At 59.9% G+C, this 15602-nt stretch overlaps 1 protein-coding gene across 4 annotated transcripts in view; it reads left to right on the top strand.

The window, feature by feature from the left end:
- The window catches only part of CHCHD6 (coiled-coil-helix-coiled-coil-helix domain containing 6), a 99343-nt gene that overhangs the window by 18824 nt on the left and 64917 nt on the right, over nucleotides 1–15602 (top strand). For all 4 annotated transcript variants that reach the window (XM_061129051.1, XM_061129049.1, XM_061129048.1 and 1 more), the window contains exons 3-4: nucleotides 1739–1811; nucleotides 3275–3419. In XM_061129051.1, coding sequence (XP_060985034.1) covers nucleotides 1739–1811; nucleotides 3275–3419 — 218 coding nt within the window. The remainder of the gene's footprint in view (nucleotides 1–1738; nucleotides 1812–3274; nucleotides 3420–15602) is intronic.

Here is a 15602-nt window from a genome sequence, read left to right as displayed (position 1 = left end):
TTACTTTTGTAGTCACGAGAAAGGAAAACTAGGTAGAAAGCAAAAATGTGATAAATCTTACTTCAGGAGAGTGTTGTCAGTCAGTCACTAAGTCCAGGGAGCCTTCCATCAGGCCCACACCAGCAGTGCCTCCTGCATGCTCCTGGCGAGGCCCCAGCACACCTGCCCAGCCTTCTGGAGAGCTGTGTGCCCAGTGAGGCCCGGGGGGCTGCCCCGGGGAGCCTTCCCAAGGGCCTGAGCCCCCAGCCTCTGCGGTTCACAGCCATGAAGGTCTTGGGAGCAGCACCCACCTCCCCACCTTCCTCCCAAAGCCTGGTTCTCCTGCTGGGTCTCCTGTGGCCCACGTGGCTGAGCGTGGACGCCTGCAAGCAGGCGGAGACATTGGCCAAGGTCTCCGCTGTGTGGGGACCCTGAAGCTGGGGCCACGGGGGCAGCAGACCCTCACTGTCACCATGTGGTGGAGGAGGGGAGTGAACAGGTTTGCTTGGAGATCCCCGGGTTCTTGCTGCAGGAAGGTGGGCCTCACATGATAGCCTGAAGTGCTGTCACACTCGAGGTGACGCAGGTGGAAAGGTGCGCAGACTTCCTTCCCGGGGGCGCAGGCCGCGTTCAGGTCAGAGCCCTGGGGAAGGGGCCCAAGAGACACAGGCTGCGCCCCCGCTGACCTCTCAGTGTGGAGGCGAGGAGCTCCCCTCAGCCGGCTGGCCTCCTGGGGAGTGTGCCTGGGTTCCAGCAGCTGAGAGGTAGAAGGGGGGTGTCGGTCACTGCACTCAGGCGTCCACACTGACCCAGTGACCCTGCCACCCTGTCTGTACAGGACATGGACCAGGGGCCTTCAGGGCACCTCCCTCCTGACAGCAGGGCAAGCCTGTGTTCTGTGTTGGCCCAGGGCACGTCCACCCAGGGGGCGTCCTCCTGGGCCCTCTCCTGGATGACCACCGTGACTGTTTCCATCTGGGGGCATCCTCCCGGGCCCTCTCCTGGGTGACCACCATGATTGTGTCCATCTAAGGGCGTCCTCCTGGGCCCTCTCCTGGGTGACCACCATGACTTCGTCCATCCGGGGGGCGTCCTCCCAGGCTATCTCCTGGGTGACTACCATGACTGCATCCATCCATGGGGCATCCTCCTGGGCCCTCTCCTGGGTGACCACCATGACTGCGTCTACCCAGGGGGCATCCTCCCAGGCCCTCTCCTGGGTGACCACCATGACCACGTCCATCCACAGCCCTCTCCCATGCCCTCTCCTGGGTGACCACCGTGACTGCATCCATCCAGGGGGTGTCCTCCCAGGCTATCTCCTGGGTGACCACCATGACAGCATCCATCCAGGGGGCGTCCTCCTGGGCCCTCTCCTGGGTGACCACCGTGATTGCGTCCATCCAGGGGGCGTCATCCCAGGCTATCTCCTGGGTGACCACCATGACTGCATCCATCCAGGGGGCGTCCTCCCGGGCCCTCTCCTGGGTGACCACCATGACTGTGTCCTCCCAGGGGCATCCTCCTGGGCCCTCTCCTGGGTGACCACTGTGACTACGTCCACCCGGGGGTGTCCCCCCAGGCCCTCTCCTGGGTGACCACCATGACCATGTCCATCCACAGCCCCCTCTTGTGCCTTCTCCTGGGTGACCACCATGACTGCATCCACCCAGGGGCGTCCCCTCGGCCCCCTCCGGGTGATGCTGAGCCTCCCTCCGTCCGTGGGTTGCTGCTGACCTTTTCTTATCCATCTCTGCAGACTCGAAACCACCCAGGCCGGAGTGCGGCAGTGGCCAGGAACCCCTGAGGGTGCAGGTGGATCCCCTTGAGAGGTATGCTGAGGAGCCGCTCGCCCCGGGCCTATGCCTTCCTCACCAGGTGCCTTCTCCTCACCCAGAGGCCAGGGGTTCTGGTCCCTCACGTTGTCTTACGTCGGTGGGACGCCAGGCCTGCGGTTTCGGTGGCGCTGTTCCTCATGTGACGACAAGGAGACTCCGGGTGGGGGAGGGCGGGGCTCCGTGGCCTTGTGGGTGTGCACAGCCGTGTTTGGAGGAGCTCACTCGTGGCCTGGCTGCAGGTGTGGGTGCCTCCACAGCGCAGGCCTCAGGCTGGTGAGCGCCCTGGCTGGGGCAGGGCTGGCAGGCAGCGGCGGAGGCCCCGGGTGCACCGTGTCCCCAGGCCTCAGGGTCCCCGGGGCTGATGTGGGTTCTCGCGATGTGGCTCAGTGAGCCCCCGGCTGGCACTGAGGGGCTCGTCTGCAGCTGCGAGGTTGTGCCTTTGTAACGGACGCAGACAGCTACCCTCGGGGGGCGGCGGGCCCGGGTCAGCCCTGCTGGGCGGCCCCCCTGCAGGTCAGTGCAGCCGCGTCTGTCCTGTGATCTCAAAAGGACCCACCTTCTGAGAGTGTCCAGTCCCTAATCCCCAGAGGTCTCATCCAAGCAATTAACCAGAATATTATTTAAAAAAAAACACTTTTAAGCATTTTAAAAAACGTTCAAGTAATACGTGTTATTGGAAGACTTAGGATATATATGGAATGAAAAATTCACCCGTAGATTCATCATCCCATATTAACATTTTGGACTATTTTTTTCAAATGTCTTTTTTTCTCTAGTTTAGCCTTATGTTTTTCAAAGTCGTGTAAAATTTTGTTATCTTGCTCTTTTTACTGAGTCTTCTAATTATCTTCCATTTGTCACACCTGCCTTGTGAGCATTTTTCCTGCTGAAGGCCCCATGTCTGGTCCTCGGTCTTGGGGCTGTGGCGCAGCAGAGAGTGTGGCACTCAGGGCCTCATGCCCGCTGTGCCCTCTGGGCTGAACTGCCATAGCCTTTTTCACTCTTGAGTTGTTTACCCCCCCCCAATAAAGAGCATTTCTAAGACCTTCTCAGCCGCTTGTTTCTTTCTCTAGGAGGATTTTACTAGGGAGACTAGAAACAGGTCCAAGGGGAGGGACACGTTCAGGACGGAGAGTTGACCATTGAGAACCAAGGCTACTGCTCCTGACCCTGCAGTCCTGGGGTGGGGTGGGGAGGTGAGCTGTTCCCTGCCCGTCTCTGAAGGGGCCTCGGATAGTGGGGTTGGACCCCTGCCTTGCGGATCTCTCACTGGGCATTGGGTGTCCGGCTCCTCAGCTGTCTGAGGACATGTGGCAGTGTCCCCCCAACCCCTGGGGACCGTCGCTGGCGCCTGACCCTTTCTGGTGGCTGTGGCGTCCTGTTGGCCCTCACGTCCCTGCCCCAACAGCTGTGTGGGCCGTGCCTGCATCTGTGTCTCCATCTCTCCCCTGGCCCAGGTGTGACCGGGAGCAGGCTGTGCTCCAGCACGAGCTGGTCCGTGTGGCCACGACAGACAGAGAGGCGGCTGCGAAGCCCCGGAGCATGACCCTGCGGCGTGGGGAGGGCAGTGCGGACCAGGAGAAGCAGCGGTCGGCCCAGCTGGTGAGTGCGGGTCCCCAGGCGGCCCTCCTGGCTCCGCTGGCCCAGGGAGCAGAGTTCGAGCCCTGGACCTGCGTCGGTCTGGAGTCACGGATTCTCCTCCATGGGGAGGGTGCCCTAGGGATTGGGAGCCAGGGTCCTGTAGCCGGGCTTTGTAACTGTGGAGACGGCCGGGGGCAGGCAGCCCAGCAGCCAGGTGGGCAGGGCCTGGCCAGGCCGCTCAGGGCTCTTCAGTCTGGACGGAGGCCTGGTGAACACTGCAGCCGGCATACGGCTCTCAGCGGGGTCCTGGGCGTCACAGCTCCCCTCCGGCCCCGCCCCCACGCGTCCCCAGAGGAGACCCCCCACAGGGGTGGGGTCTCCTGCCTCCAGCACAGGTCTGGGTTTCTTTCCATGAAGGGCAGCTTTAGAGTGAAGACTCCCCTGGACGTCCGGGTGGATGGTGCCCTCTGCCAGCACGCAGAGCCCATGGGGCCCGAGGCCACCTTATCTCTGCAGGTGCCCCTGACTCCTTGTGAGGCCCCGCTCTCCACTGGTCACCGTCCACTTCCCAGTGCAGCTGGAGGCCCCGCTCCCTTTGGGAGCTCACTGCTTCCTGTTGTGGGTCCTTAGGTGGGATTCTGGCGGCTGTTTTCCCTGCTCCGGTCCAGACAGGGTCTGGGCACAGGGCCCAGGGTAGCCAGTCATGCCTGACCCAGGTCGTGCAGTGCTGGGGGTGTGGGGGCCGGCCTGGGGCTTCCACACCATAGGGGCGCCGACTGGGAGAAGCGCCTCTGGGAGGCTGTGTGGCTGCCGCCTCCTGCACCTCTGGGTGCCTGGGCTTTGGCTGGAGGTCAGGCAATGGATTAGCCTGAGCAGACGCTGAGAGGCGCAGTCAGAGCTCCAGTGGAGCTCTGGCGGAGGGTAGCGAGGCCGCGGCATCGCCTGCAGTGTGGTCCTATGCTCGCAGCTGTTTCAGTGGAGGTGTTGTCAGAATTGTACGTTGAGGGTTTAGGAAGGAGGGAAAGGATGGGAGCAGAACCTGAGTTGGGCAGAGGGTTTTCTTTCCTTCCCCGGGTCCTTGCAAGTGGGACAGGGGAGCCTGGGTCCTGGCTGGGCCCTTCTCCTCCCTGCCTCCTGACCCCAGGGGCCCTGACCCTGCGCCTGCTGCCAGCTGGAGGGTCCCTGTCCATGGTGCTGAGTCCCGGGCTTTCGGCGTGCTCCTTGCTCTGGCTTCTGTAGCGTGGCTATTTAGTCCTCTTCTGCATGAGAGAATGATTGAGCTCCTTACTGGAGAAAGTTCATAAAGCCAATGACAAGGAAAGGCAGTCACGTCTGTGACCTGCTTCTGAAGGCCTGCTCTACGCGCGGGGCTGCTGCAGTGAGCTGCTGCGTGTGGACGCGTGGTCCCCCGCGTGTGTGTTCCCGACCCTACCTTCATCATCTGAAGCACGGGAAGGTGGAACAAATGGGCCGTTGGAGTTGGAAACAGAGAAAGGCTTATTGCAGGGAGGGCCGAGCAAGGAAACAGTGGCTCAACTCCTCCCCACTCACAGCTCCTGGGAGGGTTTCAGGAGAGCATTGTTAAAGGTCAGGTTGGGTGGTGGTGGGTGGGGGGTTGCAGGGTCTTTGATCAGCTGGTGCACAGTTCTCTGGTGGACTGATGATGAGGTCACAGGCCTTTCTGGCTCCTTGGTGGTGCTTTCAACATCTGTAAGCAGATCAGGAATGCGGTTGGGGCTGTTATCTGCATACCTCTGAGAGGAGCTTGGCAGAACTGGGGTGGGGAAGCCTGCCCCGAAGGCCCTAGAGGCTCACACCCGCCTCCCCTGGTCTTCCCCACTGCTGTCCTCTGCGCCTGGCCCCCGGGGCCCTGGGCGGGGTCCCGATGGGCCGCAGGTGGGGCGCAGGTGCTGAGCTCCATCCCTGTTCCAGCTCCCTCATCTGCTGGCTCTGTTCCGGGGGCCCACGTTCACCCCACGTGGTGCCGTGCCAGCCCATCCACACCCACTGACTCCATCCTGCCTGCCCCGCCCCCCACCCCCAACCCCGTCTTCCCTGGCCCCTGAGGAGTTGCCTTGTCCCAGCGGCCGCCCCTTGGAGCTGCCCTGTCCTCCCGTCCCGGCCCTCAGCTGTGGTGTCTGGAGATCACAGTTGGTTTCTCAAACTCTTTGCAGTCTGGTTTTCATACCCATTGGCACTTTGATCTCAGACTCAACAAATCTGGTGACACTCTTCACGTTTCCCCCTGGATTCCTTGACAGGAAGCTGCTGCCTGGCCTTTAAACTCTCCTCTGCGCCCGTTTCTGCCAGCTCTTCCTGCCTCCCACCCTGTCCTGTTCCGCTGGGGGCTGCGGGCTGGGCTGAGCGGGACAGACCCTAGAGGGTGCACGTGCAGCAGATCACAGGCAGGGAAGCTTGAGGCGCCTGAGGGCCAGGAACTTAGAGGAGGAGCAGGACCCCGTTAGATGGACACCCACGAGGCCTTCTCTGGGGAGCAGACCTGAGTTGTGGTGGGGGACACCTGGGGTCCTGGGGCCGGAGACTCAGTGAGCTGGGGAGCTGGGGCCACGCCTGGGGAGAGGGCAGCGCATGGAGGTGCTCGTGGGCCTGGGGGCACGTGGCCGGATGCAGTTGTGCCTGGGATGGTTTCCAGAAGGTTCTGTGTGGAGATCAACAGGAGACTGCCAGAGTCCTGCTGAGAGGCCGCGGTGGCCTGGAGAGAGGGCAGGAGGGGGCCCGAGCAGCAGGGGACAGGTGTGTGGGGCAGTGGGCAGGCGGGCGGGCATGACATGGCCACCAGAGGGGCCGGGGGCCCGTGCGGCCTCCTGTCAGCCCTCGTGCCTCAGGCAGGTGGGCTGGCCCAGGTCCCAGCATCCGTGAGGACCGGGAGCAGGTGTGTGAGGGGGAGGCCCCGTGCAGGGCACTTCCTCCAGGTGGCGGGCCGGGTCGGGTGGTCCTCCCCTGGGAGCATGGGCCGTGGTGCACGTGCTCAGTCAGGTATCTGAGGGCCGGGCGTGCTTTGGATGAGCCGTGCGGGTTCTCTAGGACTGTAGGGTGGAGAACTGAAAATTCTGGTGCTGTCCGGCACCTGGTGTTGGAGGTTGTGACCTAGCCTGGGTTCAGGAGCCAGACTCCTGGGACGAGCCCTGCGTCCTGGCTGTCCTCCTTGGTTGCCACTTGTCTCTTGTAGGCCCTTCTCTTAAGGGGCGGTGGTCGTGCCCAGGAGGCCCCTCGGTTGTCCGCGGAGTCTTGAGATCATGCACAGGAGGGGCTTGGTGCTTGGCTCCTTGGGCTGACAGAACGTCTCCCTCCTGTCAGCTTGGTGGGGGGGGTACACATGCTTCCTTGCAGCCCCCACTACCCCGCCCAACCCAGAGACCCTCCTCATGCCTCGTGATGCTTGCTCCTTTGCGGGTCTGGAGAAGGGTTTCCATCCTAGAGAGTTCACGGCAGAGTCCGGCCCAGACAGGTCCCTGGTTCCTGCCGGTGCCCTGCCTGTGCTCGAGGGGCCGGGAGTCCGGGCGGTCCGGCCTACGTGGGTCTGGGAAGGTGGGGAGAACTGGGCCACCCTCCTGCTTCTCACGCCCTCACTGTGGCGGGTGGTGGCTGTGGCTGTTGCCACACCAGTGTCCGGTGCCCTTGGGAACCGGGCCGCATCCCGCAGCCTCTCTCGTCCTATGTGCTGGGCCCACGAGGGGGCAGTCCTGGGCCCCGCTGGGTCGGGGGGAGGGGACGGAGCAGGAGTCAGGGGCAGGAGGACAGGCCCTCGGGAGGCTGCGCCCTGCCTGGCCCCGCCTGCACCTGCGCCTGCGAGCGAAGCCCCGGCCTGTGTCCTCCCGGGGGCGGGGCTGGGTCTGTCCAGCGGGAAGGGCGCCACCTGCCCTCCAGCCCCTCCGTGGGGCCACTCGGGGGGGGCCTCTCGTTGCCACGTTCTTTCCAGGAGGCCCTGGCGGCCATCAGGCAGCAGCAGTGGGACCGGGTGGAAAGCTCCTGTCCGTAAGCCGCTTACTCCTGGAGCAGGAGAGTCGCAGCTCTCCCGGCCAGCGAGCAGCCTGCGGCCCCCCCGAACCCGGGGGTCTTCCCTGCTGGTGGCGGGGTGCGGATGAGGTGGCTCTTCCCTTGGCAAGTGCTTCCACTGGGCCCGGCACCGTGGGCAGCGTCTCCTTGGCTTTGCTGTGGTGGACCAGTGGACGCTGGGGTGTTGGCCACCCTGGGGTTTTCCATGGCCCAGAGGTCAGTCAATGTTGGTGACAAGACCTTCCTGGAGTGACTGGCTGTCAGGTGTCAGGAGCCTCCAGTTTGCCTCTGAACCGGACTTCCCTGCTGAGGGTACGGGCGCTTTGCTGCCCTCTCCCCACGGCTGATGAGGCAGGGTCTGCAGGTGCGCACCTGGAGGCCACGGCCCCTGCTCAGCTGTGGAGCGCCTTCGGCTCATTGGCCGCTGGGTGGGTCCCAGGTTAACGCCACAGAGCTCAGGCGCCTCGGCCTGATCAGGCCTGGCCTTCTCCCAGATGGAGACCCACAGCTCCTGCTGCTCCTCCACCTCCCCTCTCTCTCTGGCAGATGGGCACACTGCCCAGAGCCTTCCCATGCCACCTTCCCTATGAGTGGGGAGTCGGGCTGCAGGCTTGGTTCTCTCCGCTGTGGGCTGTGGCACTCCAGTGCGTACCTGAGCCCAACCACCCTGGACCTGGGGCATCAAGAGACCCAGTGGAGCGGCTGGGCCCTCTGCAGGGGCAGCTTCCCTTGGCTGAGAGTTCCCAGGGGCCCCGGCATCCTGTGGCCCGGGCTTCAGTCTCTTTACAGGTGGATGGAAACGGGCATTGGTGCGCCCTGTGCTAGGGGCACGCTGCCTCCTCCGGGCTCAGGGTCAGGCCTGCTCCGTGTCCCCTTCAGCCCCTGCGCCCTGCTCGGCTGTGGCGGGCGCTCAGACCCTGTGCCCATTGGACCGGGACACCCAGCAGCCCTGTCTGGGCTGAGCTCCTTTCCAGGAGCTGGTGCTGGTGGAGGAGGGAGCAGGGCGAGAGGCCAGCCTGTCCAGGAACGTTCTTACTGGTGGCTCCTCTGCACAGCGAGCTGCTTCGAGCGGCTTGGCTGCCAAGTAGAAGCCTGCGTGGGGACTCTGAGTGGGTTCAGGGGAGATGGCTTGTGCCTGTGTCACTCCTGCTGGGCCCCAGGGTTCCCCTCAGGGACCGCGCTCCTCCACAGGGATTTGGTCTTCAGCCACCGCAGCGAGCTAAAGAACTAAAGAGACTAAAGGACTACTAGAGAGCCTCTTGATGAAAGTGAAAGAGGAGAGTGAAAAAGCTGGTTTAAAACTCAACATTCAGAAAATTAAGATCATGGCATCCGGTCCCATCACTTCATGGCAAATAGATGGGGAAACAATGGAAACAGTGACAGACTTTATTTTTCTGGGCTCCAAAATCACTGCAGATGGTGACTGAAGCCATGAAATTAAAAGACACTTGCTCCTGGGAAGAAAAGCTGTGACCAACCTAGGCAGCATATTAAAAAGCAGACACGTTACTTTGTCAACAGAGGTCCGTCTAGTCAAGCCTATGTTTTTCCAGTGGTCATGTATGGATGTGAGAATTGGGCTATAAAGAAAGTTGAACGCTGAAGAATTGATGCTTTTGAACTGTGTTGGAGAAGACTCTTGAGAGTCCCTTGGACTGCAAGGAGATCCAACCAGTCCATCCTGAAGGATATCAGTCCTGAATATTCATTGGAAGGACTGATGCTGAAGCTGAAACTCCAATCCTTTGGCCACCTGATGTGAAGAACTGACTCCTTGGAAAAGACCCTGATGCTGAGAAAGACTGAAGGTGGGAGGAGAAGGGGACGACAGAGGATGAGACGGTTGGATGGTATCACTGACTCAACGGATGTGAGTTTGAGTAAACTTCGGGAGTTGGTGATGGACAGGGAGGCCTGGTGTGCTGCAGTCCATGGGGTCGCAAAGAGTTGGACACGACTGACCAACTGCACTGAAGCTGAACTGAAGGCAGGCGACTTGCAGGCTGTCCCTTGGAAGGGCCCTGGGTACGGAGCTCCCAGTGAATGGGGGTGTGGCCACCAGGAGGAGGCAAGGCTGCAGCCTGTGGCTGTGTCTGAGCAGTGGTTGTCTTCTGGCATCTGGGGAGGGAGTCTGCAGGGAGAAAGGAGCCTCGGGAGGTGGAGAGTGACACTCTTGGTACCAGGGTGAGCGCGGGGTGGACATCAGGAGGGACCAGAGGACGTCTAGGAGGGGAGGGTACAGGAGACTCCAGTCCCGTACGGTCTGCTCTGGCTGGCGTGTGGTGGAGGGACTTGGCGGGAGGCGCTGTGCAATATTGGACCTTGCAGAGCTGGTTCCCAGCCCGCCTGGCACAGCTTGTCCCCCTGGGGGTCTGGGGCCCATTGAGGGACAGGCCTGTCCGAGGACCTGAGCCACCACCCGTGTCTGGAAGCCCCCGGCGTTTGTCCTGGCTCTGGGCTGGCCATGCTGGCTAGAGTTGTCTCTGGGGCTGGGCTGGTGTGCTGGCCGGGGTCATCTCTGAGGCAGGGCTGGTGTGCTGGTGGGAGTCGTCTCTGGGGCTGGGCTGGTGTGCTGGCCGGGGTCGTCTCTGGGGCTGGGCTGGTGTGCTGGCCGGGGTCATCTCTGAGGCAGGGCTGGTGTGCTGGTGGGAGTCGTCTCTGGGGCTGGGCTGGTGTGCTGGCCGGGGTCGTCTCTGGGGCTGGGCTGGTGTGCTGGCCGGGGTCATCTCTGAGGCTGGGCTGGTGTGCTGGTGGGGGTCGTCTCCGGGGCTGGGCTGGTGTGCTGGCGGGGATCATCTCTGAGGCTGGGCTGGTGTGCTGGTGGGGGTCGTCTCCGGGGCTGGGCTGGTGTGCTGGCGGGGATCATCTCTGGGGCTGGGCTGGCGTGCTGGCGGGGGTCGTCTCCAGGGCTGGGCCGCACATGCGGCCTTACACGCTGTCTTACACGCTCCTTGAAATCTTGTAGTGTCACCAGGCTACCCAGGGATTCTGCAGTGTATCTGTATTTGAGTCACTGTAACTCTCTTTTTGGCAGCCTGATTATTTAGGCTTGACAGGTAGGCACAACTGTCTCATTAAGTACAGATATATTTGTATGACTTGGGGGGAAAATGGAACATTCCATTAGTCTAAGAAAAGAGTAGCAGTTGTTCCTTTTACTTGCAAACTCAGTGTGTGAGAGTTTGTTCTCATTAAATGTGTGAGGTGTGCACGCAGCACCCGGGGGGCTCGTGCTGTGACCTCCTCAGGTTCTGCCTGCTGCAGGCACCCGGGCCGGCCCTTCCTGACTCCGATCCAGCGCTGGATGCCCCGCCCGTGGGGCAGGGACATACTCGGTCCTGCCATGTGAGGCTCCAGGGGTCACTGCTCAGAGCCCTGCGGTGGGCCGGGCCCCAGGTGACACCCCTGCGTGTGGCCAGGATCCTCAGTCTCCCGAGCTGCTCTGTGGGCTGGAATCCCGGTCGGGGGATGGTGCTGAAGGCTCTGGGGTGGTTCTGTCAGATACTTCCGCTCTGAGGGTAGGTGCTCACCACTAACACGTGTCTTGCTTGCCTATAGAAGCCCTGCCAGGGGCCCCAGGTGCTGGGGGCTGGCTGGCCCACATCCTGGTGCAGGTGCGGGCAGCTCCCCTTTCCCCACCCCTCCTTGGGGGGCCTGGGCACAGGTGATGGGCCCTGGATGCTGTGCTTCACCCAGCTCCTTGGGGTCACAGCGCCGCTGTGAGCCCAGGGCCCTCTGCTCTGTTAGGCCCACACGGGCTGGGCAGTCTCAAGGCCACGGCTGTGGGGAGCATTCGGGTTTGCTGCCTTGTCCCCGCAGCACGGCGCTGGCCCTGCGTTCTGTGTGTTACACGGTGGGGAGCACACAGCAAGCCCTGGAGAACGGGTAGGCAGTAGGTGTTGGAGGAGAAAGCAGGGGTGGGAGGGTGGAGGTTCGGGGCGCTGCTCCATCTTCTGAGGTGGGATTCATGTTAGCACACAACTCGTTAACTCTGTGCCTTTCCTGCGTTTGTATTCTCCTGCAGCTGTTGCCTTGCACGGTCGCAGGACGTTTTCCTCCCTCCACGGGGCCGTGGGTATGCTGAAAAGTGGCGAGGTGGTGGGTGAGCGGGGTGTTGGGGAAGTGAAGGAGCCAGCAAGCAACTTTCCGGTGGGAGAATGGGGGGGTGGCGCTGCTCTGGGGAGGCGGGGAATGGGTGGCGAGGCCAGGCGGGGCCTGTGGGGGCAGGAGCAGGGCATGCAGCAGGTGCTTACTAGCTGCGGCCTCCTCCCATCCGCCTCCTGGGTTCAGCTGATCACAGCCCCTTGTTTGACCTGGGCCTGAGACCTTGCGTGTCCTGTCAGGGGAGGCCGGATGGTGTCCCACGGGTTTGGGTTGTGCCCTCATATGCCTGCACACTGGCCAGTGGTCACACGCTTCTACATGTTCCCCCTGTTTATTTCCTCATGGGTAAGAATCCTTAAAAAAAATCAGACAGTACTGATGATTTCCTCCATTAAATGGCAGTTGTACTTGGGGACACTGCCTGCAGAAAGAAAGGCTCTGCCCCCTCTGGAGACGGTCGGGGAGAGAGACCGTGGGCTGAGGGGGAGCTGGGCTCCTCTGGGCAGACTCCTGACTCCGGTTCCCGACACACAGACCCTGTCACCATCCTCGCCCACGGCCTGGAGAGGCGTCTCCAGGACCGGGTGGGAAGCGTGGGGCTCACCGAGCACAGGGCATCCTGCAGAGACTCCATGCGGTGGCACAGCCAGAAACGCGAGCCTGCTCTAAGGGGGCTTAGAGGACAGCTGGCCGGGAGGACTGGGCCCCCAGGGCCCACACGGCCCCCGCGCTGCCTGCTCTGGGGGTGCTGAGCTGGGTGTGGGGGTTTATGGGAACCTTTACACGTTGGCAAGTGTTCAGACTTATAAGAGAAGGAGGAGTTGGAGGAGAAAGAAAGTATTTGGCGTCAACAGACCCAGCCAGACCTGTACGCCAACTTCCACGCTGGCTTGGGTGGACCTACGTCAGACCTTGTGGGGGCTGCAGGCTGTCTGCAGGTCTCTGAGCTGCAGCTCAGGACAAGCTGACCTCTTCCACAAGCCCTGTGTGGCTCTGTTGTAACCTTAAGTTTGTCGTCTGTGAAACAGGCTGCCAGCAGCTGCTGCTCCATGTCTGTTGGGAACTTTAAAATCTTGATTAAAAGGCACAGCTAAAGAGAGGAGACCCTGGGTGAGTTGGCAGGCCTTCCTGTGGCCATCAGTGCCCGTCAGCAGATGCCACGCTGTGTCCCTTCCAGCCGGCAGCTGCCTGCTATTTTTAGCAGCTCTGTAACTCCATTAGCCATACCCCATCTCCCAGACCCCTGTCTGTATGTTTAATTATATAAATGGCATCACAAATCACAGTGGTGTTGAACTCCATCTCATGTCTCGGAGCAAATCAGAGCATGTTCCACTGCATCTCATTGACCGGCCATCCAGCCTAGAAGCAGGCTCAGGGCAGGGCGAGGCTCTCCTCTGGGGAAGTGAGCTGGGGAGAGGGCGGTGTGCGGGGAGGGCCTTTCGGGGACCCTCATGGGGTCGCTCCACGCCTTTCCACCCAGCTCGAGGTGAGCTCTTGTTTCTGTTACGCCAGTTCACGGCTGACTCGTCCTCGGCCCTTGGCTCTGCTGCTCCAGCCGCTGTGTGTGGTGGTGCCCGGGCGGGGAGGTGGCTGTCTGCAGAGGCCCCAGTGGGAGGCCGTGCTGACCTCGCTCAGGCCGAGGCCGGGCGCCCGGCCCCAGCGCGTCCACCCTCTGCCTGGCTGTGTCACTGCTGCTGAGTTCAGGGAGGGCTGAGCTCCGTTCTTGGCTTCCAGGGTGGCCTCAGGCACTCTGGAGGTTTTTGCTCTTCCTCTGGGCTCTGCAGTGGCTTAGCTCCTCCACGCCCCAGCCCAGCCCTGCTGCTGACCTTCCACGTCCAGCTTCTCCCTGGCCTGTGGCTGATTCTGGCTGCTCCTGGCAACCATTACTTTGGGGCCACATGATGGGGTCGTCTCCCTGGGGTCATCTTCCTGCAGGCCCGTGCTGACCGCCGTGCTGACCGCTGGTCCTATGAGGTCCTTGCAGGTACTGTCCTCTCATCCACATCTTCAAGGACCTCATCTCCTGAGAACAAGAGCATTATCCTCCCTGACGATGGCGAGCTGACAGTGCCCTGCATCTGACACGGAGGCCGGGCGTGTCCTTGAGGACTGACTACCGAACACCTCAGGCCGGGCCATGGGGCCTCCCTTGCGGGCGCTTGCGCCTCCTGGTGTCCGTCTGTCTGTGGAACAGCCCCCAGCGCTGGGCACCCTTCCATGTTACTGGTGGTTTCGAGGGGTGCAAGCCTGGGGTTTTCTAGCATGTCCCTGAGTTTGGTGCGTCTGGTCATCCCTCACGATTAGGTTCAGGTCAGAGCTTGCATTCCTCTTGGTGATGACCTCAGGGGCATGTGATGCCACCTGTCTCCGTGTGCGGGTCAGTCTTGTTCATTCGGGTGAGGTGAGGTGGGCCGGACTTCTCTGTCCTACAGCTCCTTCCCCCTCGCAGAAGGGTCGGGAATCTGGGGTCATGCTTTGGGACTGTACGGTGTGCCATTTCCAGCAGTTTAGCCAGGGCCTTTCTACTCTCTTCATAGCATTCTTCACATTTTAAAATCGCTCTTTTACTGTGGTGAGGTACATATCTCATAAACTGCCATTCTAACCATTCAGGTGTAGAGTTCAGTGTCGCTGAGATGGTTCACAGTGGTACCGCCGTCACCACCACAGCTTTGCAGAACTCTTCACCTTTCTACACAGAGAACCTGTCCCCGTGGACGAGAGCTCCCAGCCTCGCCCCAGCCCGGTAGCCCCGTTCCACGCGGTGTCTCTATGAACCCGACCGCCCCGGGGGCCGTGTGTGCGTGGAGTCACACCGACAGGACTTACTCTGTCCTCACTGGCTCGCCTTACTCGGCATGATGTCATCAGGGTCATCCGTGTTGAGGCAGGTGTCAAACCTCCTCCCTTTCAAAGGCAGAATCACAGTCCGTTGTGTGTGTAGACCCTGTTTTGTTTATTCATCCACCTGTCGCAGACATCTGGTTGCCTCCACCTTTTGGCTGTTGTGAATATAGCTGCTGTGAACATGGGTGTGCAGATCTTTCCCAGACTCTGCTTTCAGTTCTCTTGCTGTATGTACCCAGCAGTGAAATTGCTAGATCATATGGGAATTCTATTTTTAATATTTTGAGCATGAACTTCTCATGCTGTTTTCTATAGCAGCTGCACCATTTTACATTTTTACCAGCAACGTGTGAGAGTTCCAATGTCTGCACTTTCTCACCAACATTTATCCTTTTCTGTTTCCATTTTGTTTTTTTTAAATAGCCATCCTATTTTCTGAAAAAGCCATTCAGGTGTGAAATGGTATTTCATTGTAGTTTTGAGTTGCTTTTCTGTGATAAGTAATGATGTTGAGCATCTTTTAATGCACTATTCAGACATTTATATATCTTATTCAGAGGAATGTCTATTTAGATTCTTTGGCCCTTTTTTTACTGTTGTTTTAAAAATATTATTCTAAGAGTTCTTTATATGTTCTAGATATAAGTTCCTACTCATATATGATTTGCAGACTATTTTGTGTTTTGTTTGATAACTTCTTGGTAATGTCCTTTAATACAAAAAGTTTTTAATTTCAAAGTCCAACTTATTTTTTCTTTTGTTGCTCCAGCCTTTAGTGTCACATCTAATCTATTTCCAATTAAAAGATCATGAAGTTTATCCCTGTGTTTTAAGAATTTCATGGTTTTGATCCTTGGTCCATTATGAATTAATTTTTTATATGGTGTGAGGTAGGGGTAACACTTCATCCTTTTGCAGGTGGACATCCAGCTATCCCAGTGCCATTTGTTGAAGGGACTCTTTTTTCTCCATTGGATTGTTTTTCCCCCTTTGCCCAGCATCAGTTGGCCACACATATATGGGTTTATATGCCAGTATGCCAGCAAATTTGGAAAACTCAGCAGTGGCCACAGGACTGGAAAAGGTCAGTTTTCATTCCAATCCCAAAGAAAGACAGTGCCAAAGAATGTTTCAAACTACTGCACAGTTGCACTCATCTCACACGCTAGCAAAGTAATGCTCAAAATTCTCCAAGCCAGGCTTCAACAGTATGTGAACTGTGAACTTGCA

Source organism: Dama dama, chromosome 24, assembly GCF_033118175.1.
Source record: "Dama dama isolate Ldn47 chromosome 24, ASM3311817v1, whole genome shotgun sequence".
In the NCBI taxonomy this organism is placed as follows: Eukaryota; Metazoa; Chordata; class Mammalia; order Artiodactyla; family Cervidae; genus Dama; species Dama dama.
The sequence above is the reverse complement of the archived record's forward strand: the minus strand, read 5'-3'. Positions and strand labels throughout refer to the sequence as shown.